This window comes from Suillus fuscotomentosus (assembly GCF_016647785.1).
Source record: "Suillus fuscotomentosus strain FC203 chromosome Unknown F5891scaffold_32, whole genome shotgun sequence".
Lineage (NCBI taxonomy): Eukaryota > Fungi > Basidiomycota > Agaricomycetes > Boletales > Suillaceae > Suillus > Suillus fuscotomentosus.
Window position 1 is genome coordinate 121,555 of NW_024539544.1, and position 25,193 is coordinate 146,747.

A 25,193-nucleotide genomic window follows, 5' to 3' on the forward strand; every position below is an offset into this window, starting at 1 on the left:
GCACAAGCAGTGTGTACAATCTTTTTGAACCATTGGAGTCTTCTCACAATAGCTGTCTCAGAGCACCGGTGGTGTCAAGAAGCCCCATCGTTTCCGTCCCGGTACCGTCGCTCTTCGTGAGATCCGTCGGTACCAGAAATCAACAGAGCTGCTCATTCCGCAAGCTCCCCTTCCAACGACTTGTTCGTGAAATCGCACAGGATTTCAAGGTCGGTTGTTGTATATCTTAACTGCATTTGTGTCTGATCGCTTTTGCCAGACCGACCTGCGCTTCCAATCATCTGCTGTGATGGCTCTTCAAGAAGCTGCTGAAGCATACCTCGTCTCATTGTTCGAGGACACCAACTTGGCTGCTATCCACGCAAAGCGTGTTACTATTCAACCAAAAGATTTGGCTCTTGCACGGCGGCTTCGCGGCGAGCGTTCATAGAGGGTTTTTATTTATTTGTGGCTGAGTTGTATTCTATTGTATTAATATCTATTTTTCGTACTACCGACTGGACCATTTTGGCGTGCACCTTGCAATGACGAGCCGATTCCACATACTTTCCCCAGTGCAAATACGAACTACGTCTGAGAACATCTTTGGCATCGAGCCTCACATTCAATGTTTATTCTGAGTATAATTTACTGCAGGGACGTGCAGGTCTACAGTAACACTCCGGGAATTCTGTCAGCCAATGATCCAGTCCATGTCAGCCACCAAGCTCAGCCATACAAAAACTCGCTCTTTGCGTTCTCCGACCTTCATCACCTTTGGTCCCCGACTTTCACTTGACTACCCCACATTCGTTCATAATGCGCTCCTTTTTCACTCTCAGTCTCATACTCCCATCCGTGCTTGCAGTGCCTTTCAAATTCCCCACCCACCACCAACATGTAAGTCCCCAATTATCCATCAAGGTGTACTACTCATTCTATTCGCTTGTCCTACTACTAGTCATCCTCCTGCGTCATCGCAGGCGTCGCTTATCCAAACCCTCGTCATGCCCTCGTCCTCCTTGGCAAACGAGAACTTCGCCCACCCACTGGACTCACTGAGCGCGCTTTCACCGACTTCCTACTCTTATGTCACAAGTCCAGCGGTCGTTCATCCTCTGCACCCCTGCTCGCTCGTCAGCAAGGCAGCTACTTATCCAACGCTCTCGGAGATCCGGCAGAGAATGACAGCATGCTCGACACAACCACCCCAGGAGGCGCTCTTCCAGCGTCCGGTGATCAGAATGCCAGCTCTTTCGCTGCTACTAGTCCTTCGACAACTCCTGCGACTACTACTTCACCTGCCACCCCATCTCCTTCAGAGACTCATGGAAGTACTACAGCTGGTCCCACGTCGACCGGTACTCCCGCCGGCAGCGACTCGGACGCTCACGGAACTTCGGTCAACACTGCGGGAAGCCCTCCCTCTGGAAATACACTGGCAACTGCCCCCACGGACTCGGAGATGCCACTAGCACAGTCCGACTCATCTGCGTTTGATACACCAATACCCCAAGGTATGACAGCCGGCTCCTCCAGCCCTGTCATGGACAGCAGCGTATCCGACAGCTTTGGCGACGTGTCTGGCGGCATGAGCGACGCGGTGGATAGCTTTGACGACACACCGGTCAATGATACCGAGGGAGGGGAACCTGTCGCTATGGATGCTCAAGGCGGTGTCTAGGGAGATGAGACTTGTGATAGTCATGTATGGCTGATTCTCTTGTCAATATTCATGCAAATAAACACGGTTCAACTATGATCAGAAGGTTCGTGAAGCTATACTGCCACTTGGTCTCGCCAATCTATCCACTGCATGTTTCCAAACTGCTAAAATCGACATCAAAGCAACGTAAAGAGATTAATTCAATATACAACAGTCCATAACGTACTGATAGGCTAAATATACAACTCGTAGGTAGTGTAGCGACATTGTCCTGTCGAGTCCCTTGTGGATAAAAATATGATCAGTAAAAGTCCCGGACCAAGTCCACATCTATCCAGCACCCCTAATTAATCCAAAGAACATGCAAGGCATCTCACATCCACGCAGCACCGATAGCGACGGAAATACCACCCACAAGCGGTGCCCATGGAACATCCCAACGGTGAGGGGCAGAATTAGATCCACCTCCCGTGCCCGCTGTCGCACTAGCTGAGACCGAACCAATAGTAGCCGAAGGAGGAGCAGCATTAACCCCGTTCATAGCAGTCGCGGTATTCGAGAGCGCAGCAAAACCAACAGCAGCGGGGTTGTACCGGAAAACCGAATAAACATTTTTCTACGATCACTTCAAGTGAGCATATTGACCGTTTAAGCAGCAGAAAAGCAAGCTTACGAGGAAAGTATCGCCAACGATCCAATTTGGCGCAGTACCACCTGTGTTCAGTTCAAAGAATGCGCCGACGCATTGGGAGGAGCTGATCTTTGTGAGTTGAAAGTCGGCGGGGGAGATGGGCCAGCTGGGTCCGCCGAATGAGATGGCGACGTTGACGGCGGTGGTGCAGGGGTAGGTATAGTAGCCCTGCCAGTTGCCTGTGCCGGGCTGCGAACCTGGAATTTGTGCGAAGATGCTTTGGATGACACTAGAAGGTCCGCCAACAAGAGTGGTCCCGGTGTCGATAGCGGAGTAGGATGAAGAACCGGAGGGGATGGAGATAGAGCTTCCTTGGACGGTTAACGCTTGGAGACAATCAACGTCAAACTTTGCAAAGCTGAGCAACGGATAAACCTACATGTCATCGGTAGAATCCAATAAGATGGCGTCGTGGGAATGGCCTGATAATCGATGCTGCCGGTGTAAAGACTGCTGTTGACAAAGCCTAGCGATAGTCCGTCAACTTGTAAACAGACTGCGAGAAGAGATGACATACCCATAGTGAACGATCCACCAGGTTCCTCAGTGTTAACGTTCGAACCGTTTATGAACCGGGTGAGCTGAAACGCCATGACTGGATTTGACCAAGCCCCAGAGCTTGCCAAGGTCTGCCAGAACGGCGTCGCTTTCGAACTAGCTATACTCTGCCATCCCAAGCCCAACAAACCAGACACGGGTGGCCCCAGAAGGCCCGACGTCACTTGCGTGACAGCAGCGAAAACCTGGTTGGGAACAGAAAACCCAGCCATCTGGACAACGTCCTGACCTAATGTACCTTCTGCAGCGCCAGAACCGTATTGAATGTTGAAGGGCTCAGAAAGATTGTGGAAAGTAGATGAGCTTAGGTCATCGTATAGCTGAATTTTAGAGCAGCCGGTGGTGCAGGCTTGATCTGCGACCCAGAGATCTCTAATTCGTAGACAATAATGAATACAGTCGGAAATTTTGTCAGGGATAGATGACTCACGACGAGCCGGTGTCAAGGATGACATTAAAGGAGACTGGTGGAGTGCCTATGGCCACGGTTCCGAAATAACTGTGTCAAATGGAAGCGTTCAATGAGTTAATCTGCGGTAGAGAACTGCCGACCGACCTTGAATCCGCATTCTGGTTGGTTAACCTGTGGAGTGATCAGCGAGGGCAAAATAAATCTACTTAAGAACCCATTCTCACAAATTTGTTCCAGTACTCCTTTTCTCCATGTTTCCCCCATACTTGGCAGTGAGAACCTCACGTTCGTTCTTAGCCCACGTTTCCCATTCAGCGACGGTTCGTTCAGGTTGGGCTCTTCGGACGAGGGGGATGGACTGGCCAGCAGCCGGGACTAAACTTGGGGCAGCAAAAACATTTGGTGAGACGATGAGGAGGCAAGACAGTGCGAGTGTCGACGAGGAAAGCATTGCGAGGTGACTGAAAAGCGATGAAAACGGGAACTTAATATACGATATACAATATTTGAAAGAGGCAGTGTTCAGGGAGAGAAAGAACGTGGTTGTGTGCTCGCACAGCGGTTAAAGCACTAAAGTGAGAGATGTGCTGCGGATGGACCGCCAAGCTGCCGCTTTCCAAGACATTTTAGTCAGCGCCTTGGTCGTCATCAAAACTTCACGAAACTGATCCCACTACTTAACAAAATGTGTTTAACAATTTCAACATTATTACATCCCATCTAGAGTAGGGCAACGCAGTCCTCTAGGGAGACCCACGTCGTCGATCTTACAGCCCTTTGCATAACCTCTAGGAAGGCCTAGCCCATCGTCGGTCTTCATGACTTCATACTCAGGCTGTGCAAGGCACCGAGGCTGGAGCTTGTTGGATCCGAAGGTAAATCTTTTCCAATCATCCGAATAATCCGACAAGCACTGCATTCAACATCTTGAACAGCCCGATAATCAAGCATACTTCTGACAAGCCCAAACTATATAAGGCAAATCCAGAAACCCGTCCATTCTGAACAACCGCCAAGTCTCCTTGTTCAACCATCTCTCGAGAAACTCCCTAACGACATCTTCTTGTCTCAGTTCAACGATCACCAACGCCCACGTCTTCCCTGCAGTTGAGACAGTCTCAATTGTCTCAACGAGTGCGGGAAGAAGCGAAGGGTGGTAGATACAATCAACGATCAGGATGAGATCCCACTTGGCGTTGGCCTCAGGTGGCTTGGGGTAATAGAGTGACCGCCTGGTTGGCGGCAAGGACAACAGTGTTTCCCAGTCTAGTTCTTCCACGGAGATATTCGATCCTGGTGACCCCTCTGGAGGTTTTGTGTTTTGCATCCAACCCGCGAAATTAAGAGCAACATTTTTTCGGATAAGTGGGAGAAGGGGCGCGATGTCTGTTGCAGTGTAGCTCTTTGCACATGCAGAAAGCGCAATGCTAAGCAAACCTGTGCCTGCACTATCCAACCGATCAGGGTCAATGAAAACAGCAACCACAAACGTCGGAACTCACCCTAACTCAAGTACATGACTCTCTCGAAGCAGATCCTTATCGACTAATGGGTTGCTTGGAGGGAAGCGATGCTGTTGCAGGATAACTTGAGCGAACGCAATGCTACCATCACCTCGTCGGATATCTGTCTAGCGAACAAAGTACGCGGCATGATCCTACCTCGCTCGCCACAAGACACTCCCAGTATCTCCTTTTCGACTGCGCAGTGCAGTTTTGTCTTGCGCAAGCTCAATCTCGATGACATGTGAAGTCTCTTCACCGCGAGTTTTCCTCGCAGACTTGCCCTTCCGTGATCTCGACGCCGATTTAGATTCAGCGGCTCCCGAGGATGTTGGCTGTGATGGAGCGGTGAGTTCAAATCGGATGGAAAGGGTGTCTTGGCGAGAATCAACGTGTCCTAGGCCATGGAACCCATCTGGTCCTGTCTGGTCGAGTGGTTTTTGGTTTAGAGCTGTGTATACGAGGAAGATCTGCGACGGTATACATTTGATTCATGATATAATTGAATTAAGCTGACCTCCTCGTCTGCATCGGTCACTGGTTCGATGTTGTCCGGAAGTTTCAGCAGATTTGAGGACATGATATACAGCTAGACAAGTTACGACCGAGCAAATGCAAGCTTGCTATGGATAATGGAACAAACAGGGTCAAATAACCTGATCGGACTATGATCATGATCATATTGTTTCCTACACCAGCCTCCAACCTACTAGATCGTAGGCATAAGTACTCACGAGTTCGCTGCGATAGCTGTCGTCTTTTGTGGTGGATGCCGTGAACTCTGGATTCTCTGTAGCTGGCTGATATCACTAAATATCCCATCGCAACCACGCTGGAGTTACTGGTTGCGTGCACAGTGGCGCACAAGATATATACGCGATCTTGTAAGTACCCTCTTTGCTCTCGATCTTTTCATTTTCTGTAGCTTATACATGTCCTCAAATTAAGACATATCGACGCATCTCACACACCTCTCACTGTTACTATAGTTATTACCATTTCCCCTTGCAATCACGATTTCTGCTTCACTATGCCTAACTGGACAATCATCCCGCCAACCATGGAGGACCTTGATCAACATTATTGTCACCCAATGATTGTGAAATTGTTTCGCATCATGAAGGCCATTTACGGGCTTTTGGATCCGCAAAATGAACCGTCGGGGATCCATGAAGGAAAACATACCGCAACCTTTGGTTATGAAAATTCAGAAGCATCTGATGAATCTTCTGTACTATCAAGCCTTTTCATCCATTTTGGTCTATCCAGCCAGACTTCTCCTCGCTTTGCTATCATATTACCGTCTATGCAAATCGAAGACTTGACGCAAGGATCACGTATACCCGTCCCGTCTGAGCTCGTGCCGACCGTGACAGACATCTGCGATTTCGCCGTTGTGAGGTCTCAGTTTACCCCAGATCCAACAGAATACGAAATAGACGAACCAGAGAGCTACCCTGCAGGTCAGGTGTGGGAACGAGTTCAAATGCAGGTGAGAGCTGATTCGCACTATTGACCTATTTGTTTAAATGCAAATCGTTTGCACCAGAAATATCACGAGCTCCTTTTGAAAGAAGGCTTTATCCAGAGCACAGACCCTCGACACAGTCATCGATGCGATATTTGTCGATCAGACCTTCTCCAATGCAAGGTTTGTTTAAAAGTCATGTGTCCTTCGCGCAGCTGCGCTGCATTTCCGTTGTTCTGCATGCGCTGGCGGCCATGTGCCGCAGGACACCACTGTTGGTACAGTGACATCTGTATTGATTGTGTCGTCGGCGGCACAACCTGCCTATGCGAGGAAACCTGGACGTGCGATCTCTGCACAGAAAAAGGCGGCTTCTTTTTACGTTGTCTTCGCTGCGACAGGCCATTTTGCCGTGAATGCTCGTACCTTGTGGGATGTCGTGGCTGTAGAGCTTCGAACCTCTGCCACGACTGTGCCGAAGAAGCCCCAGAGAATGTAGCAAAGGAAAACTACGTGGAACTCGTCGGCCCGTGCACAAAATGTAAGTCTCCAGTCTGTAAACCCTGCGCGATGGCGGCGGCAGCGGGCACGTCCGTTCATATCGCTGTTGTTAGTTTCTCGACGGGGTGTGACTGTATTAAATCGTATAAATAACGGGGCAGCAACTTGTTGCTATTGGCTGGTATTTGTACTTGCAGCCTTGAACAAGATCAAAGAATATATGTCATTTTTGTGTTGGTGTATGATGAAACTTGAAGCTCGTACTTGTTCGAGTGAATATGGTCCACAATGATCACATCATTTTTTTGGATCCTGGTTTATTGCGCGTCGGGGCGAAGCCCGATGTCGGACACCACCTACTCTATTCTACTGGCGGTTGGTCCTATTGAGCTCTATGTATGACGTCTACACTGTACAGTGGTTCCGGCTTGGGCGTTCAACTTTGAGCTCCCCGGGCCGAGTTCGTCCCTTAGTCCTTCGCGCTGCTGTGTGTATACCGGGGCATACCGTGCTCGATCTCATCCACCGCAATTGCAGGTGGATTTGGAACACGCGGGCCATCAATCAAGCTTTTCGGGGGTGGTCCGGGAACAGGTGTGAGATTGCTGAAAGAAAGCATTCATGCAGCTACAGTACCTCTAAAGTCCTGATGTCCATCAAGTAGCTAATAGAAGCCATGTCTTTAACCCGTGCAATGATATCGCGATCCGATGCGATCCTCTTGAATTCTCCGTCGCGCTGCCGCGCTAGCAAAAATGCACTAAAAGGCTGTCCAAGGCGAACGATCAATCGCAATGCTCGCGAGTGAGAATCCCAACAAATTGGCCCAGTTCGCGCAGGGAGTGAATCGTGCCACAAAGATTCGGACACGGACACATTGTCCACGCTTTGCGTATCGTCCGCAGTGTCACGCAGTCCGAGGAGATCGCGACTCCATGGGCGAACGAGTAACATCGTCTGCCACGAGGGAGGCGGTCTAGCCGGCGAGAACGGGGTGAACCTGTCTTTTGTGGTGATCTGCAGGTTGCGAAGCCCGTCCGATTTGAGTTCATACGTGTATGTGTCCTGGTCTTGACCTGGCCTCCGCCTGGCTTCTGTCACTGGGAATACGATGCAAGGCAGATGCAACCGGTGGTACGCGAAACGGGGAGCGCCCAGGTAGTCAAGTGTCTGATATAATTTCGAAGCCGACTCTAGAGCCACAACACCTCGCAGCGAGGAGACCAATGAATGAATCTCATCTTCGGATAGAGATGGCAGTCTGCATGGTGGAGCTTTGTATGAAGTGATGTCGGCAGGTAGCCAGCTATTGAACTCTGATGACTTTCCTACCCAGTCAAGGGCAGTAATATCCCCCGACTGAGATATGATTTCCTGCAAGAGCCGCCCGAGTGCATTCTGCTTTTTCTCGCCATAAATGACAGCTAGAGTAATGCCGAAGATGCCGAATAACGAGTATGCGATGTCTTCTTGCACTGTGGTAATGCGTGTCGACGCCCACTGAAGTTTCTCTCGGGCGTCTTTCATTCCCGGACAGAAGGCCACGACGGCTCGTCGATCTATGCCCGTCGCATCCTCCAACTCCTGCATAATCGCGACAGACTCCTTGTGGTTGGGAGTGCGATCGCCAAGATAAGGAGTCCAATCCTTCTGGTAAAATAGAATGACTTGGGGAGCGAGGAATTCTTGAACCGTCCATCCCCGTGTGTTCCAAGCGCTCTTTGCCAGCGCGCCAGGCTTTGACGACAGCGGAACATCCGAGAGGTATACGATAGTGAGCGCGGAGTGGCGATACCAGTCGAACATGGAGTTGACCGATTCTGAATGTTCAACATTGTTGCTCTTATCAATGCAGCATGTGTCGCTCCATGCCCAGCGATGCCCCAAATCACGAACGGTTTTGCAGAAGGACTGCAACTTCTTGATACCGCCAACCGGATCCAACTTGTAGACGACCTTGCCCTGGACATCCTGCAACAGCGGCTCCTGGCCTTCCCACCTGTGCGATAGCATGACATATTGGAAGCATGACGTCACCACCTCTTCAATGCGCTTCACTTGGATGTCTCTATGCGTGATTGTCGACGACAAGAGCTCCATATACTCTGTGCTCGACTTGAAGATGCGTATCTGCGCCTCTCGATCGCATAAGAGACCGGTGGTGGTGTCGAGCAAGCGCAGCGGAGCATTGTCGAGTTGAGCATCGATGACCTTTCGAATAGCATGGTCCGCTTCAGATGGACTGAGATACTGCTGGCGCAACTCTGCAGATGCGGTCAAAGTATGTCGACGTATAAGGTATTGGAGCTTACCTTGTGTCTCAGTGTCAGGAGCATCATCCAATTTTGAGAGCATCGTTTTGAAGGCCGCAATAGCTTCATCATAGCGCCGGGCACCATGAAATGCTGCGTGCTTCAACTTGTATCCAATATGAGACGAAGGGTTGAGTTGGATGACCTGTGTATCACCACAATGAGCATAGGTGAAGGGACAATAAATGCCATCGCACCTTCTGCGCATCGAGAAATGCTTCCATCCACAGCATCTTTCCCAACTTTGCCTGACTACGCTTTGCAAAGACAGCATATGATGGAGAAGTTAGGTCGGTCACCGCCGAGTAGAGGTCAATAGCCCTGTCAAAATCGCCTGCAGCGAGGGCAGTATTTCCTTTGGTAAGAAATAGCGCGTTGCATTTTCTCGTAAAATCTGAGTGAAATGGGGATGAGAATTGTAGCCTGGGCGACATCATGAATTCCAGACTTGCCGTTGGACCATTCAAGGCAGCTTGCCTTCGTTGTTTCGTCGATGTTGTCCATCATGTATCTGTATGATTTTACGGCATCTTGAAGTCTGCCTGCCCGAAAAAGTGCATCACACCGTTTCTGGTGTGCCTTTTGCCACGAGGACTCCATGTCCCAGCCGAAGAGCTGGATCAATACTCAGTTATGAAAAGCATCATGTACGCATCATGCTGACGCACCACCACCAAATCCTCGTAAATTTCATGGATGTCCAATTTCGATGGCATAGCGTTGTAGTTGAGAGCAGCAGTGAAATGCTCAGTGGCTTCGTCGAGACGTGCGCTATCCAAGGCTTTGAGTCCGAGTTGAATGCGTAGATATGCCTTCATATGCAAGTTGGAAGATTAGTGTCGATGCAGGCTGCATGATCCTTACCTCCACGATATGACATGCGCGAATATCAGGATTCGGACATCCAGTAGTGAGTTCTTTGAGGAGCAGGTTTGCTTCGTCATGTTGATCTGCATTGAAGAGTGCAATGACCTAGAATATGGGATGAAGCGGAGAGCATGTCAGGAAAATGTAACATACCTTGATCAAGAGCAGGAAGTGCATGGTTCGTGAATACATATGTGAATCTTCGTTCGTGTACATTGATGCAACATCAAATGCTGCCCTCGCATTCCGGACATGGCCTGTCCCGCAAAGGGCGATGCCCTTGGAAATATAGCCTGACAATGAAGGTTGAATGCTGATGGACTTTGTCACAGTCGAGTTAGCTATTCATAAGGGGGCCATGATGGGTCAGTGAATCTCACCTTGATTGCATCCTGAAGGGCACGGTCCCAGTCGTATTTTCGCGCCATAACGAATGAACGATGGGCGTAGAAAGTATGGTTGTTCGGATCACTGTTGATATCTTGTGTGAGTAGTTCTTCGGCAGTAGAAAAATCTCCATTTATGCACGCCTCGCGGGCTGTCGTGACCTGCACGAAACATGCTCGAGTAATTGTGATATATGAGTCAAGGATGGAAACATGCCTGTGGATGCATAATGTGAGGTACTGCCCACTCTGATATCATGTTATCGCTACCACCGCTAAGGATGTAGTTACCGTCCACGGTGAAGATGACACATTTCAGTGCAAATGAGAGCTTGAAGGTGGCAATGGTTTGTCGATCTGAGAGCCGCCAGAGATGGACATGATTATCATCAGATGCGTAAGCGATGAGTGAACCAGTGGGATTAACGGTAATAGCATTGATAGTATAGTCAAAGTGGCCCGTCCAGGGATCACCAACCTGTTTCCAGGTTGTTGTATCCCATTCATGTATGGTAGAATCGCCGCCGCCTGTGAGAAGGCATGTGCCATCAGGTGTCCATGCGAGTGAAGAGTTGTATTTTGCGTGACCCTTGACCTTTGCGACGCGTTTCCTTGTGTCTGAATTGTAAATCTCTATATTATGGTTTGTTGCGATGGCAAGCAGTTCTCCGGACGGTGAATACCGTGCACATTTAATATCACTACCACACTCGATTGGATTTCCTTGCTGCTGCCAGGTTTTGGTGTTCCACAGTTTCGTGGTTTTGTCATATGCACTAATGGCCAGCACTGTTCCATCGGGAGAAAAATCCAGTGAGGTGATCCAATTGGAATGTGCTTCGATTTTGATGAGTGATTCACCAGTTTCTCCATGCCAGACGATGACCTCTCCCTTGAGATCACCGCTTGCTATCAATTGCCCATCTCGCGATACCGCCAATGCCCCCACCTCACTGTAATGCCCCTCCATCTTCTTCAACACAACACCTCTCTTCAAGTCCCATAACATAAGTGTCTTGTCCCATGAGCTCGTAACCAGCCGTTGGTTATCGGGGAACACTGCGACTGCCATTACGCAGTCTCCATGACCTCTGAACTTTTGCAGGGGTATAGTGATTGGAATAAGGTTCGACATTTTACTGGAGGTTGATGGTATCGAGCACGGTTGAGGTGGACTTTGGAGGGAGGGTGGGTGTCGTTCTCTTAGGTGCGGATCCAGAGGTGTGTGTTTTGTGTTTTTTTTTGCGCGTCAATCTTGTTCGTTGCTCAGCCTCCACGCTCCATCACTGTTACGGCAAGAATGTACCCTATTATTATACCCGCCGTCCTCGATGGTATATACCCTTCCAGCACCTCAGTGCATATATGCATTCAACTCTGGTCTCTATAGCCGCCAGAATGTATTCCATCGCATCCAGTCGACAGCTGGTGCTTTCTAGCACTCAAATCTGACTATCTATCCTACACCAGTGTATGTATTTCATTATTTTTCGTGTCGGGCAGCACATCACCATGTCACTCCTTCGATATAGCTCATTGCAATATCACCCCTTCATTCCGCGGACTCGCAAGACCCGCTTGCGCATTGGATGTAGCCAAAGTTCACCCTTCTGGAACTCGTCACCAATTCTGTCGCGGAAGAGCTTGCTTCTAGCGCTCTGCTCGTGATTCATCTCTAATTTGCGCTTTCCCCCACCTCTGGCCCAACTGGTTCTATCCCAACTACCATGGAATCAATGGTCCCTATACCTGGACCGCCAAGAGACCAAATGAAGTTTACACCAGTTCTTTTACCAAAGGTCTCATCTCGGTAATCTTGCTGTTTCAGATTCTGCATCGTTTTTTGCCGCTAATAAGTATGGCTACCATCGGCTAGTCGTTTCGAACGAGTCGACCTCACTGCTTCTTGTTGCTGTGAGCTTGGTCGCCGACACAAATGGGATCAGCCTACTCACCTCCAAATTGCATGACAATTCGGTGTGCGACGTGCGCACCTAACTGTGAGCGTCCCTATGGTGGATGGTTCGACTACTGCGTCTACATCAAGAAGGGAACCATACTCTTTTGCAACTCCTCCTTCTCCAGAAGACTTGATTGTGTCACCACCTGCAAAGCCCATTCCTAGACCTCGCCTCATCAAACCTACCACTCAACATGCTTCTTCGAGTTCGAGTGCTCATGTTCCTTCTGCACCCACTCTGCCTCCTGCACGAGCATTGACTCTTACTGACTATTTGCTGAGGGCTGCCTCAGTTTCCACTGTGTCCCATACCGTAGTGTCCAAAAAGCGCCCATCTGCGGAGTTTCTGGCTGATAGCGACAGCCCACTGACCGACGCGGAATCAGTTGCTCCTTCTCCAGCAAAACGTCCAAAACCAGGCAAGCGGGCCAAGGTAGGCCAGAGCAGCAAGAGCGCTGGTAAGAAACGCAAGGGCCGAAAGTAACTTGGCATTCTCTGGCACGACGTTTCTTGTTCCTTGCATACTAGTCTGACTGCTCGAAAACTAGTTTACCACTCGATTCTACCGTGTCACATTTCGCATGTGTTGCATGTCCCGCAGGAACGCCGCATTCACTGGCTCTATCATGATCTCTCATTTGCTCTCATGTTGCTGTCTGTTGCTGTCCGCACGCCATCACTCGCTGATTTCCATTTGTATTGCTGTCGTGTCATTGTACCATTTCGGACCTTTCTCGTCACTCGGCGCCCTAGAGTTTCCATCATGCATGTTGTAGATTTTTGTAATGCACGTCATGTGGTATTAAAATGATATGTGCTTATCCTGTCTGGTAGTGCATACAAGCGTCCCGGCAGTTCTAAAGGCTTCGCAATGACTAACACATGATGAGAAAGCAGCGTACATCCAACATATGATGAATGCTGGATGTCCCACGCACCTAGTCGATTCCTTGTGAGCGTGCATTGTGTTACCAAGCATTGGGGTGGATGGTGACTGGCACGTGCCAGTGTTATCTTATCTGCTTATAATTCGCGAATTGTCGGTACGTAACCCATTCATTGATGACCTCCTTCAACTTCTCTACCTGGCCTCCACAGCTAACTCCAGAGCAGTTAGAAGCTCTGACGCTCGCCGCAACAACATACGCGCTCTCGCACGGATTACTTTACCTTCCACCCTCCCAATCACCGTCCAATACCCAACCACGCATACCAACTAACGCAATCCATGCCCCCCTCTCACTCATTCCCGCGCCCTTCCCCCGCGCGCAATTCCAGGCTGCAAGAGAGCTGCAGAGCGTATATAACGTGCTCTATGCACGCGTAGCGATGGATACACAATTCTTAGATACAGTAATGGGTGCCGAGGAGGGCGTAGGAAAGGCGGATGAGTTTACTGGGACGTTATGGAGGGGATGGAAGAGGATCAGGGAGCACGGCGCACTAGCACAAGTGCGTTTGGGACTTCTTTCTTTGATCTCATGGTGGGACATTGATGGGACATAGCCGTTGCACCTTGGCCTGTTCAGATCGGATTATCTGTTACATGCCGCGGAAGATAGACTTGCACTGAAGCAGGTCGAGTTTAATACTATATCTTCGTCCTTTGGTCCACTTTCTGAGCGTGTGGCTGCTATGCACAGGTGTGTCTAATTTCAAGATATCTTTCGTAAACGCTGATGCGGTATAGAAATATCCTGGCGTCCACCTCCTATTTTTCTGCATCTCCACATCTTACTGCCGACAATTTTCCAGAGAACAGCACCACCTCTGGTCTCGTTGAAGGTCTTTCCAAGGCTCACGAAGCGTATGGCGTTCGAGAGTCAGTTCAAACTTCGTTCAAGTACGCATGTATTCATGGACTCACATCGATCCAGCGCGCACATCCTGTTCGTCGTGCAACCCAACGAACGCAACGTTTTCGACCAACAATGGTTAGAGTATGGATTGCTCGAGAGGTACATTCCCATCTCTTTCATTATCAACAGACTAATCCGCTAGAACAGACATCAAATCCACGTCGTCCGTCAAACACTCGCCGAGCTAGCCGTCTTTGCATCCATCGATCCCTCCACACATGCACTCATACTCACATCCCCGACTAATTCCTCACCATACGAAATATCTACGATATACTTCCGCGCAACTTACACTCCCTCCGATTTCCCATCACCCTCCTACTACGACACGCGTTTCCTCCTAGAGCGTAGCCGCGCCATCAAATGTCCATCTCTTCCCCTCCAACTTGCAGGTGGGAAGAAAGTCCAAGAAGCACTGACGCGCCCCGGGATACTCGAGCGCTTCCTCAGTAACGAAGGCGCAAAATGGGGCGCACGCGCTCTCGATCTCACAGCACATGCAGCAGATATCCGGGCCACCTGGATGGGCATGTGGGCGCTCGACTCGGAAGATGTTGATATCGCCGCTGCGCTTGATCACCTCCCTGATTCAGGACAAGCACAAGGAAGCGTATCGCCCGGAACACGTCTCGCGCGCCTTAAGGCCCAGTCGCTCGTCTTGAAGCCCCAGCGTGAGGGAGGTGGGAATAACGTCTACCGTGAAGCCATTCCTGCATTCCTAGAAACTCTGCCCGCTGAAGAGCGTGAAGCATGGATCGCAATGGAGATGATCGAAACACCACGCGGGGTAAACGGTTATCTCGTACGCGCATCTCCGTCGAGTTCGGGTACGGACAATGGGACCATAGAGAAGAAAGTCGTACGCGTAGAGGTTATCTCTGAGCTGGGTATCTTTGGGTACGCGTTGTTTAGAGAGGGAGAGGTGGAGGAGAGGGAGGTGGGATGGCTTGTGAGGACTAAGGGAACAGAGAGTAATGAGGGCGGTGTTGCAGCTGGGTTTTCAGTGTTAGATAGCGTGGTGCTTGTTTGATGCATGTGAGCAAAAGCTAATGATCAATACAATCAACTGTGCGGGGTGAATTACTATGGACTTCAACTTTAGGCTCTGTAGGATGGGTGAGCATCTGATCCCATTGTACTTTGACGGTGTGTGCAGTGGACCATGGGTAGATTGCAGGCACATCGGGGTGAACGATATTTAAAAGAGGTTTATATGTTGTACAAAATGTGAAGACAATATTTAATATCTAATGGGTCTCGCACGATTTATGGGGGCGCACGTCCGCCGGTATAGCCAAAATGGTCCCTCAACGCATAGAGGGACCAGCTGCAATTGTTAACTAGAAATACGACGTGGGAAAAACGGCGTAAAACCGAAATACAGCTCAAAACGGCAGCACAGCTTCAAAACACGAAAACTGAAGGGATGAACACTAAACTAAAACCAAGCAGGAGGGAGTGGTGGGTGATCCGAAACTAGCTAGCGAGGCGACGGTAAGAGTTAGAAAGAGCTTTCACTCAAAAACATTAGTCGAGCTCACCAAGCGAGGCGACGGGAAGAGTTAGAAAGAGGGCAAACTCAATCTAACACGGAGTCGCCCGCTAAGTAAGCATAGCTCCACCATAGGAGGACGGAGCCTGAAATAAAGATTGGTCCAATCTTCGAGGACAACGTGAAAGGCGCACTGACCATGGCAAACATGATCAAACGCCGAGCACACCCGCTGAGAGCGGAAGATATTTGAGTCAGACTCAAACAGAACACGTCGCTCGCAACGACGCTAGTAATCACGCGACCCATTAGCTTAGTATAAATAAAATTAAACCCAACTAATGGGTCTCGCACGATTTATGGGGGCGCACGTCCGCCGGTATAGCCAAAATGGTCCCTCAACGCATAGAGGGACCAGCTGCAATTGTTAACTAGAAATACGACGTGGGAAAAACGGCGTAAAACCGAAATACAGCTCAAAACGGCAGCACAGCTTCAAAACACGAAAACTGAAGGGATGAACACTATTTGGCTATTAAAAATGGGAGGGAAAGGGAGGGAAAAATAAAATAAAAAATAAAGTAAGATAAATAAAAATACATAGATCACGCACACAAAACAAGCTCATGCAGAACCAAATGGAGGGTCGTGAATTGAACGACCGTGAAAAAGTAACGCTTGAAGTAGCGTTGAATTTTTGCGTACATAACACTCCCAAGTGTCAGAACGCCATCGCCCAATCGCACGGATACGATCAGGAGATACACCCGCTGCTGCAAGAGATGTAGCACCCCCTGCGCGCATAGAGTGCCCACAGACATTTTTTGGAAAGAATGCCCGCATTTTTCGTACAAACCACGAACGAGTCGGTGATTTGCCGTTCCATCTCACCCAAAGGTATGGGTGCAAAGGAAAACGAGAGTCGCGTGAGAGAAGGTACCGCGTAAAGAGAACAAATGGGTCAGACCCAACGAATGAACGCTGAACGACCACACGATTCCCTTCGTACCGCGAGTCGGTTTTGTCACGCTGAATCCGAAAAGAGAAGTCGTTAAGGGAAATGGATACTGAGGTCCGCAGTGATATCTTCGTGAAGTCCCGCGAAGCAATTTTGTCAGGAACCACTAATTCTCCTAAACGTAGGAGACCGTAAAAACCTGCAGTGAAGTTGAGTTATCCATAAGAGATCGTCGTGTGACAAAGGATGAGCCAACTCTAGCAACACTCGCTCCAAATCATTTCGCAGGATTGGTTCCTTGCGAAGCATCGGACGTCCTAGTGTGCGTAAAGCGCCTCGTAAAGTACGCGTGACAAGAAGAGAGTTACGAGCCTGACGGACGTGAGGATAATGGGGTTCCAGATTGTTGACGATACCGGACAAGTAAGCTCCAACCGAGCGAGGCTGGATATGATGTGACATATATGTCACGTAGTAGGACAGAGTATCAGGCGTAGGGTCTACTGGTAGGCGGTGGTGTTCACAGAAGGCGAGATACGAATTCAAATGAGACGAATAGACACGAAAGGTACTATTGTCGAGAGCTAATCCCAACAAGATCGAACGCTCATGAATGAGACGCTCGAAGGACCAGACATCCCGCTGAGGTTGTCTGGCCCGTACTGACCCAGGGTTCATTTTTGCGCTACCCCCAGCGCATTCCGAGGGGGTGTGAAAGGATGAATGGCAAGGCCTGGCGAAACCGACTTAGCTTCGCAATTTTTCCATCGAGATAAGTGGTCCGCGACCACATTCTCAACTCCCGGCACAAAGAATACCCGAAAGTCCACTTGAGCATCCAGAATAGCGTCTACCGACATCATAAGAAGCCAGTTGTATGGCGGGAGAGCCGAAAGAGAGTTGAACATGGATACGGAATTGAGATTGTCAGTGAACACCGCAATTCTCTGATGAGAACGTCGACATTTGATGGAATCAAGTATTGCAGCGGTTACGGCCAAAGCTTCGAAGAAAAAGATTGTGCCGGTTGGTGCCGAACTGGGAAGTGGAGACTGAAAGCCAAGGTTCAGAGTTGGGAACCAAAACGCGAGTCCATCACCCGACGCATCCGTATAAACCTTCAGAACGTCGTCCTGAAGCTGTGTAAAGTTCCAAGAGACGGACTTAAAGAAGAACACTCCCTCAGCCGACCGAAGGTGACCTATAACCCAGTGAAGCTCTCTAACGACGTCACGATTAACCCACAGCAGGGCCTTTGATACAAGCTTCCCTGCGGTTTTGGCGTAAAGAGCCGAAAGTCCCGGACGAAGGAGTGGGTACACGTTTAGAGCCCAGTTTAGCCATCCTGCCAAACGCTGAAAATCTCGCAAAGACCTGCGAGAACCCTTCTGAGCAAAGTCGATAAGCTCTTGAATGAGCTGAGAGCGAGATGCGTCCGACATGCGCGCTCGCATCAGGTTAGGGTCCACATCGAAGCCAATAATAGGTAGCTCGAGCCCAAAAATTTGCTTTCTCTCCTCATGAGGTACCCCAATAGCGTCCCATAAACGAAGTAACTTGACCATATTCCCTGGTAGGAGCTTGTTATATGGTGGATAGAACTCCATACTCCGTTTGTCCTCGAAAGAGAACGAATCGTCGACGTAGATATAGAGGAAATGGATGAGGACCTTGAAAATTGCTATCCATATGACAAGCGACATGAAAGCATGATAGATTCTCTGCGAGGCTCTACCTCCAAAGACGTTCCTTCTGTCAACGTAGCGACGACCCTGGAAACTGACGATTTGCTTGATTTGCCATAAGGGGTGCATAGGCATGTGACGGTAGGCTTCCGAAACATCAGCTTTCCAAAGAATCAACTTAGCATGTGGACGCGATCGCCTAAAGGCCCGCAGTCCATTTGCTAAATCATGGACGTTGTCGAGGGTGACTCCAGCGATGTCGTCGTGAGAAATCATTGAGTTAAGAGCATTCTTCCCCGCACTATGATCGGTTACCAGCCGATGCTTGTTTGTTCCCGGTTTAGGTACAGCATGGATGGGCATACTGTACATGCCGGGAAGCAGATCTGGTCCGAAAGCTTGAGAGTAGCGACCAACATCAACCTCCTTTTCAATTTGCTCACGTAAAAACTCAGTTTCCGCGTCAGATTTGGGAGGACGATCCGAGTTGTCGAAAATGAGTGGTCCATTCATGAGGATGGGTGTCGGCGAAAGGCCAAAAGCCTTCGCGAAGACCAACACAAACAGAGTGAACAAAATCCGGATTCGGATGATCAGCTAACAAAGACTCAAAAACATCAACTTTGATGGGAGTCGAAACTTCGAATAATGAAGGATGCGACTCGATGGTGTTTGTTGCGCCAAGATTCAAGAATTCGTGAGGCGGAGGACGAGGCATTGGAGAGGCAGACTCCGTCCAAAGAGCCGTTCGGCTATATGCAGACATTCCAGATCCCCAAACTCCTTTGCGCCGAAAACGTTGACCACGCGCAATATCTTCATTTAGAAGGCCCTTTGTTTGGGCACTCCGACTTCCGGTGAGCTCCCCGACATCCTCGTCGATCACAGCAGTGCGAGAACCTACACTCGCTGTCTGATTTCTGACAGGTTCCTCTATTCCATTTATGGCAGGGATCATCCCTTCCGCTATATCCGTCCCTCCGATTCGTTCTTCCCCCGGAACCGGATGCGGATGAGGTGGTATTGGAACCAACGCCAAAGGAGGTGAGGAAAGTGGTTCGAAGATGTTCGAATTGGGAATGATCAGTGAGGCGTAAGTTTCTTTGCATGGCCACCTGATTTCTGACGGATCGATCGAATTCGATGACTCGAGAATGTAATCTGACTTCCATGGCATGGAAGAGCCTGCTAAGATAGGTGTGATATTGGATGAACTCGTCCCTTCGTTGCGGGAAGACAAACGCAACGGCTTCGATATACATTGAGAAGGCGATGTTATGGTCCGAAGACGTTTTGATTCCTCCCGAAGACTTTGAGACTCGGAGGGCAAGTTCAATCTCGTCATCAATGACGTGGGTTTGTTTTGGGTCGAGTTCTGTAGTATGGGCAGAGTCGAGGACTTTTCCGAGGTCGACGTATTTCCACCGCACGATATTGAGCCATTCACCGGGTGGAAATGGTGGACATCCCGGTGTGGATAAGATATTGGTGACGACGCCTTTAGGGTCGACAGAGAAGTTTTCAAGTTGCTTGTAGGTTTCTCTGATATCCGAAGGGAGAGAGGCAAGCGCTTCGGTTCTCCTTTGTGCCCAGGGAAATTTGGTGACGTCAACGACTTTGGCTCGTTTTGAGGGTGGTGAGTCATCCTCTTCGAATTCTGAGCCATCTCTAGACCGTTTACCTCCATCTTCGGTTTCTTCGACACCGGTAGACCCCCTATTCTCTCGCTCAGTTTCCTCTTCTTGCTGCCTTCCCTCAAAATGTCTTTGTCCTCGATCTTCAGCTCCTCGCTTTGACGCATCGATGTCATCGAGCATTCCGATGAAGACATCAAGGGCTTCATTAAGGTTTCGTCCACTTCGGACAGCCGGTGAGTTAGCGAGAACTTCTTGGAGGGTGAGGATAGTATAGGCCTTCCCCTTTTGACCAAGTCGATATTGGTTAATGAGCTCGCTGCATTGTTCAACGCAGGAGAGATCAGAGATAGGTTCTGAGAACGATTGGGGCGCTCCAGACGATGCAAGAGTTTCTGAGGTTTGTCCATTTTCAGACATGAAGATTTATTCTGATGATAACGAAGTTATTTATATTGATCCGAAACTAGCAAGCGAGGCGACGGTAAGAGTTAGAAAGAGCTTTCACTCAAAAACATTAGTCGAGCTCACCAAGCGAGGCGACGGGAAGAGTTAGAAAGAGGGCAAACTCAATCTAACACGGAGTCGCCCGCTAAGTAAGCATAGCTCCACCATAGGAGGACGGAGCCTGAAATAAAGATTGGTCCAATCTTCGAGGACAACGTGAAAGGCGCACTGACCATGGCAAACATGATCAAACGCCGAGCACACCCGCTGAGAGCGGAAGATATTTGAGTCAGACTCAAACAGAACACGTCGCTCGCAACGACGCTAGTAATCACGCGACCCATTAGCTTAGTATAAATAAAATTAAACCCAATTAAACTAACATAAAGATGGGTGCACGACTTCAAATTTTGGTGGTGTTTTGTGTGTAATCCAAAATATCAAATATTCACAACCATATTCCCACAGACAATATGTCAACAAACATAAGAAATATAGTCAGATTTTTCATGTCTGCTTCAACTTAAAGTTCAATTTCCATGTAAAACTTTGGAGAAAACTTGAAGTTTTACAGATGACATGACATTAAAACTCGATTTAAATGTCAAGCTTTGGCAAAACTTCAAGTTTTCTCCAAAGTTTTATGTAAGAATCAAACTTTAAATTGAAGCAGACATGGAAAATCTGATTATATTTATTATATTTGTTGACATATTGTCTGTGGGAATATGGTTGTGAATATTTGATATTTTGGATGACACACAAAACACCACCAAAATTTGAAGTCGTGCACCCATCTTTATGTCAGTTTAAATATTAAATATTGTCTTCACATTTTGTACAACATATAAACCTCTTTTAAATATCGTTCACCCCGATGTGAGGGGGAAATTGTTGAATCGCAGATCGTGCCATTGTTGGAGCATTGGACAGTGCTCCAGAATCTAGTTCTATTACTGGGTTCACGTCTACTCTCAGGTAATTCATCATAACCGCAACTGGGTCCGCCATTGAAGTCATGCTGGAAAATTGCGTTGAGATGGATATTCGCTTTATGGTATGTTGCTGGAGCGCGGCTCGCACTGACCGAAAGTTGCCTTAAGCGTAACACGGACGCACGGTGTTACAGTGAATTTTCCACGCACAGACCATGAACAGAAAACTTTATAAACTTGTCCTGGAATATTTCTGGTTCTTCAGAACATACTCAGCTAGGATCTATTTTATAGAAACTAACTCGAGTCTCGCATGTTTACACATGCCACATCCTTCAATTCCGCTGGATGACACCAGTGCTCGCTCGTTCGACAGAGAACATGATTTCCCCTTTGGGGAATCTCGAGGACGTTTGGGTTTGCGCAGTGTCAGACTGCTTGCAGTCTGGTGAAGCCGAATCCAGCGAGTGGAGCGCCTGTCTGACGGAATCCTATGTATTAGGCAAATATGATGATATCCGATGTTCGTCTGAACTTTCGTTAGCGGCTAGTCCGATGTAAGCTTTGTTTTCCCTGTGCATGTCTGTCCTCGCAGTGCGGTTGTGTCGTTGTGTTTCAAAACGGTACTATACGATACTCACGACATCTTCATCCAAGGTATACTATGCATAATAATCCATCCAGACTGTACAACATGCTGATACTATCCCTACTAATAGGTCCGCAGCGACCTCACGGTCATCGGTGGCTTCCCTGGGCTGGGCTTCCCTGGATAGTGCTTGGCCTGTCAATGAATAAGGAATCTGTCAGAGCCGTCGATGTCATAATGCATTCACAACGCCAATCCGTGACGTCGAGTGTGCCTAGTATGCGGGCCGCCCCTAGCACCTGGTTGTATGGTTGCGAGAACAAATGTCGCATATATAAGAGCGTCAGATGCTCTCTTATCAACATCCTTCCCTGTCGTCCTTTCTTTCATTGTGATAGATTCCAGTCAAGTGCAGCAAATGTAAGTTTAATGCACAGACTTGGTGTGTTCCGATAGCGATTGAACTTGAGCACTCCCAGGCCCGTACGCTTCAAGTTATACGCCATTCTTGTGGCAAACAGTACCTTCATAGCTTCTGATTTTGGCCTCGGGACAATAACACATTCTAGGTATCCTGATATACGACCATATGGCAACTATCACAGATGAAATTACTTTTATCTGGTGTCGTCCAAAAGCACTGTCTGCAATATTATTCCTCATAAATCGCTATGTCGCTCTACTCGGCAACGTCTATATGTTGTCTGTGTATCTTCTGCCCATCATGTCACATGAGGTCCTATGGTCTCGTTATGCGCATACCCAGTTGGCAGGCTCACATCTTCTTTCCGCAGAGGTTTCAACTCTTGTTCTTCAATGTGTTGTTTTTTCTCAACAAAGACCTAGCTGTCGGACATATTTTACATCGAAAGATCTACTCTTCTTTTCCCAACAAATATTCGTTTGTTGTAAGTGGAATTTTATGGCGAGAAATACATGTATTGACATTGCCAGTTATATTGACTCTTCGCACTTATGCTCTCTACTGCGGTAACAAACGCCTCCTCGCTCTGATGATAATCATCGTTTGTGCTCTTGGGGGAGTGACTGTACGTGTTCGCACAAGTATTTACTCTGGCACTCTACTTATGGTTATAGGTGGGAACATTTGGACTCCGTTCAAGCGCCGTCGTGCCAGGATTGAATTGCCTTGACTCATACGCAAAATATATGTGCGCCATTTCCTTCTCCGTTCCGTGCGCTTGCTCAAAGGATGTTGCAGAGCCGTCAGTTAGTGATTTTTGAGTCGGACTCGCGTCGAATGTAATCCTATAACTTAATTAAATTACAGGTCCTGGGTTGGGATGGGTGACGCTACTCGTCTACGAATTACTCGTATTTGTCCTCACAGTTTGCAGGATATGCAAAATTAGAGCACTGTCACTGGCAATATCGAGGGGACACATGCTTGATATCATGTTTCAAGATGGTAATTTTTGCTTCATCGGTATCGTAAACATTGATTCAAGCAAACGCAGGTGCCATGTATTTCGCGTGAGCTTGCCAGGGAAACGGTAATTCGAGTAAATCTGATCCGTATTCCTTCAGGGTGATGACGTTGTTTAATCTACTCAACATCCTGACGTACTACGTGAGTCCACTAACAAAATATTTGCCGAGTTGCACGCTCACTCTTTGGCTCAGTGTGGTTCAGTGAGCACCCACCCGCTTCTTGTAATTATTGACTAACTATTGCTGGTGACTGGCAAGAATACCACCAGAGGCATTCTGGCTACATTTACTAGCTGGTGAGTATCTGGTGCGGTAGACACAGATTAATTCTGACTATGCACTCTAGCATATCCGTGACTCTCGTCTCTCGGCTGATGCTCAATCTGCACAAATCTGTCGACACAGGCATTCTTACTACCCCCGTCCAAGATGATGACTACGATTCCATTGTCCTTACTACTAGGATCAACGTACAGTCCACGAATTCCTCTCGCCAATGCTAGGTTGATATTTCTGGATTTGTATATTCGTATTGGAAGTGGAAAGTCAATATTGGGGTAGTGTCCAGATCCGTAGGGACGAAGCCTGTTAACCTACAACACGTTCCTTTCTTCTTTATATTCAACGTATTGTGCTCCACACCCCATTTTCCTCGACGCACGGTTAAACCGAATCTCATATCTCTACTTTCCTCGATCCGAGTCGTGCTTTGCAACGCCCATGATTTTTTAGACTCACATTTTCGTCTCGCGCAAACTTTGACGTGGGCATTCGTGGTACCATGACGGGTCATCATCTGCCCTAGTTCCCATATTTACCGGCATCTTCATTAGTGTACGGTGAATTACCGTAGGACCAAAATATCATGAAGTTTATTGTACGCTACAAGATAGGGTCAACTACCAATAGCAATGTCAGCTCGAGGGAGGCAATTGACCTCTTTTGTACAAGGAATAAATCTTCGACCGGCACAACGTCGATGAAACGGATCCCGCCGCCAGACAGCGTCATTCTGCCACCAAAAGTAAAGATCGAAAACAGCACTCTTTCGCCGTCGACCGTTGTTTCTCCTGATGGAGGGTAAGAGCTTGGTAAGAGTTGCTCGACATTAAAAAATATAGCTCTAAGATTGTTTCGTCGCCGATAAAATAGACACCATTGTGAAAGGTGCATTGGTACCACCGAGATCGTGAACCGTCACCAGTTGCAGTTGATCACCAGCAGTGTCGAGTCCGTCTCAAGTATATATAGCACCTTGCTGCTTGCTTTGCTTGTCTCTGATCGTACCAACGACGGTTCAGTGAACATTAACCATCCAGATACTGTGACACGTGCACCACCATTATTTGCGAGTCAAGTCTCGCCCATGTCGTGTCCGTCCCATCCACCAGCATTGTGTCACATCAAGCTTCACCCGGTGTTGCGTAAATTACACCAAGGACAAGTCACCGGGAATCCTTGAATGTCAATCAGCTAAGCTGGACAGAATTGCAGACCGAGGACTTGACCAATCTTCTGATAAACTGATAGGTAACAACCGTGCCACGGCCATTATGGGCGCGACCGGCAGAAATGAGTCAAGGGAGGCCAACAAAATGGACAGTCACAGAATGGAACAGTTGTTCCTTATGGGGTATAAAAGCTGGTCGCATTCCTATATTTTCCCATCCTCGGAGATATCATTCGAGATTCCCCTCAGGATATTCCATATCACCTCATACAAAAAATGCGTTTCTCCTTCCTTGCCGCTGTTGTTGCTTTGACCGCATCTATGTCTGTCAGTGCATGTCATAACTATCCAGATTCTTGCAACACAGATAAAGATTGTTGTCGGGGTTAT

General features: G+C 48.5%; 6 protein-coding genes across 6 annotated transcripts; 4 read left to right on the forward strand and 2 right to left on the reverse strand.

The window, feature by feature from the left end:
* The first annotated feature begins 484 nt into the window (after nt 1-484).
* F5891DRAFT_400293 (uncharacterized protein) lies at nt 485-2,160 on the forward strand. The gene is made up of 2 exons (XM_041371695.1): nt 485-879; nt 941-2,160. The coding sequence occupies exons 1-2, from the start codon at nt 799-801 to the stop codon at nt 1,661-1,663; spliced, it is 804 nt and encodes a 267-aa protein (XP_041225048.1). The 5' UTR covers nt 485-798; the 3' UTR covers nt 1,664-2,160.
* On the reverse strand, nt 1,841-3,943 carry F5891DRAFT_400244 (aspartic peptidase domain-containing protein). The gene is made up of 7 exons (XM_041371694.1): nt 3,531-3,943; nt 3,451-3,477; nt 3,325-3,393; nt 2,854-3,266; nt 2,716-2,802; nt 2,319-2,662; nt 1,841-2,261 (listed from the first exon to the last, which is right to left on the reverse strand). Exons 1-7 carry the CDS (start codon nt 3,755-3,757, stop codon nt 2,019-2,021), a joined length of 1,410 nt encoding a protein of 469 aa, XP_041225049.1. The 5' UTR covers nt 3,758-3,943; the 3' UTR covers nt 1,841-2,018.
* Nucleotides 3,944-4,013: 70 nt separating this feature from the next.
* Nucleotides 4,014-5,388, reverse strand: F5891DRAFT_1278811 (putative methyltransferase-domain-containing protein; the record flags this gene model as incomplete). The annotated part of the gene is made up of 4 exons (XM_041370338.1): nt 4,014-4,754; nt 4,809-4,910; nt 4,968-5,278; nt 5,326-5,388. 4 exons carry the CDS (start codon nt 5,386-5,388, stop codon nt 4,250-4,252), a joined length of 981 nt encoding a protein of 326 aa, XP_041225050.1. The 3' UTR covers nt 4,014-4,249.
* Nucleotides 5,389-5,407: 19 nt separating this feature from the next.
* On the forward strand, nt 5,408-7,167 carry F5891DRAFT_400330 (uncharacterized protein). The gene is made up of 3 exons (XM_041371696.1): nt 5,408-5,692; nt 5,757-6,300; nt 6,358-7,167. The coding sequence occupies exons 2-3, from the start codon at nt 5,839-5,841 to the stop codon at nt 6,928-6,930; spliced, it is 1,035 nt and encodes a 344-aa protein (XP_041225051.1). The 5' UTR covers nt 5,408-5,692; nt 5,757-5,838; the 3' UTR covers nt 6,931-7,167.
* Nucleotides 7,168-13,243: 6,076 nt separating this feature from the next.
* On the forward strand, nt 13,244-15,366 carry F5891DRAFT_1038536 (glutathione synthase). Its single transcript, XM_041361898.1, has 5 exons — nt 13,244-13,754; nt 13,809-13,945; nt 13,993-14,124; nt 14,180-14,260; nt 14,309-15,366. Exons 1-5 carry the CDS (start codon nt 13,365-13,367, stop codon nt 15,189-15,191), a joined length of 1,623 nt encoding a protein of 540 aa, XP_041225052.1. The 5' UTR covers nt 13,244-13,364; the 3' UTR covers nt 15,192-15,366.
* A 7,259-nt stretch (nt 15,367-22,625) lies between these two features.
* On the forward strand, nt 22,626-23,856 carry F5891DRAFT_1189610 (uncharacterized protein; the record flags this gene model as incomplete). The annotated part of the gene is made up of 10 exons (XM_041367192.1): nt 22,626-22,809; nt 22,856-22,950; nt 23,000-23,073; nt 23,124-23,131; nt 23,193-23,330; nt 23,380-23,395; nt 23,450-23,492; nt 23,546-23,554; nt 23,612-23,649; nt 23,700-23,856. The coding sequence occupies 10 exons, from the start codon at nt 22,626-22,628 to the stop codon at nt 23,854-23,856; spliced, it is 762 nt and encodes a 253-aa protein (XP_041225053.1).
* Nucleotides 23,857-25,193: the final 1,337 nt, after the last annotated feature.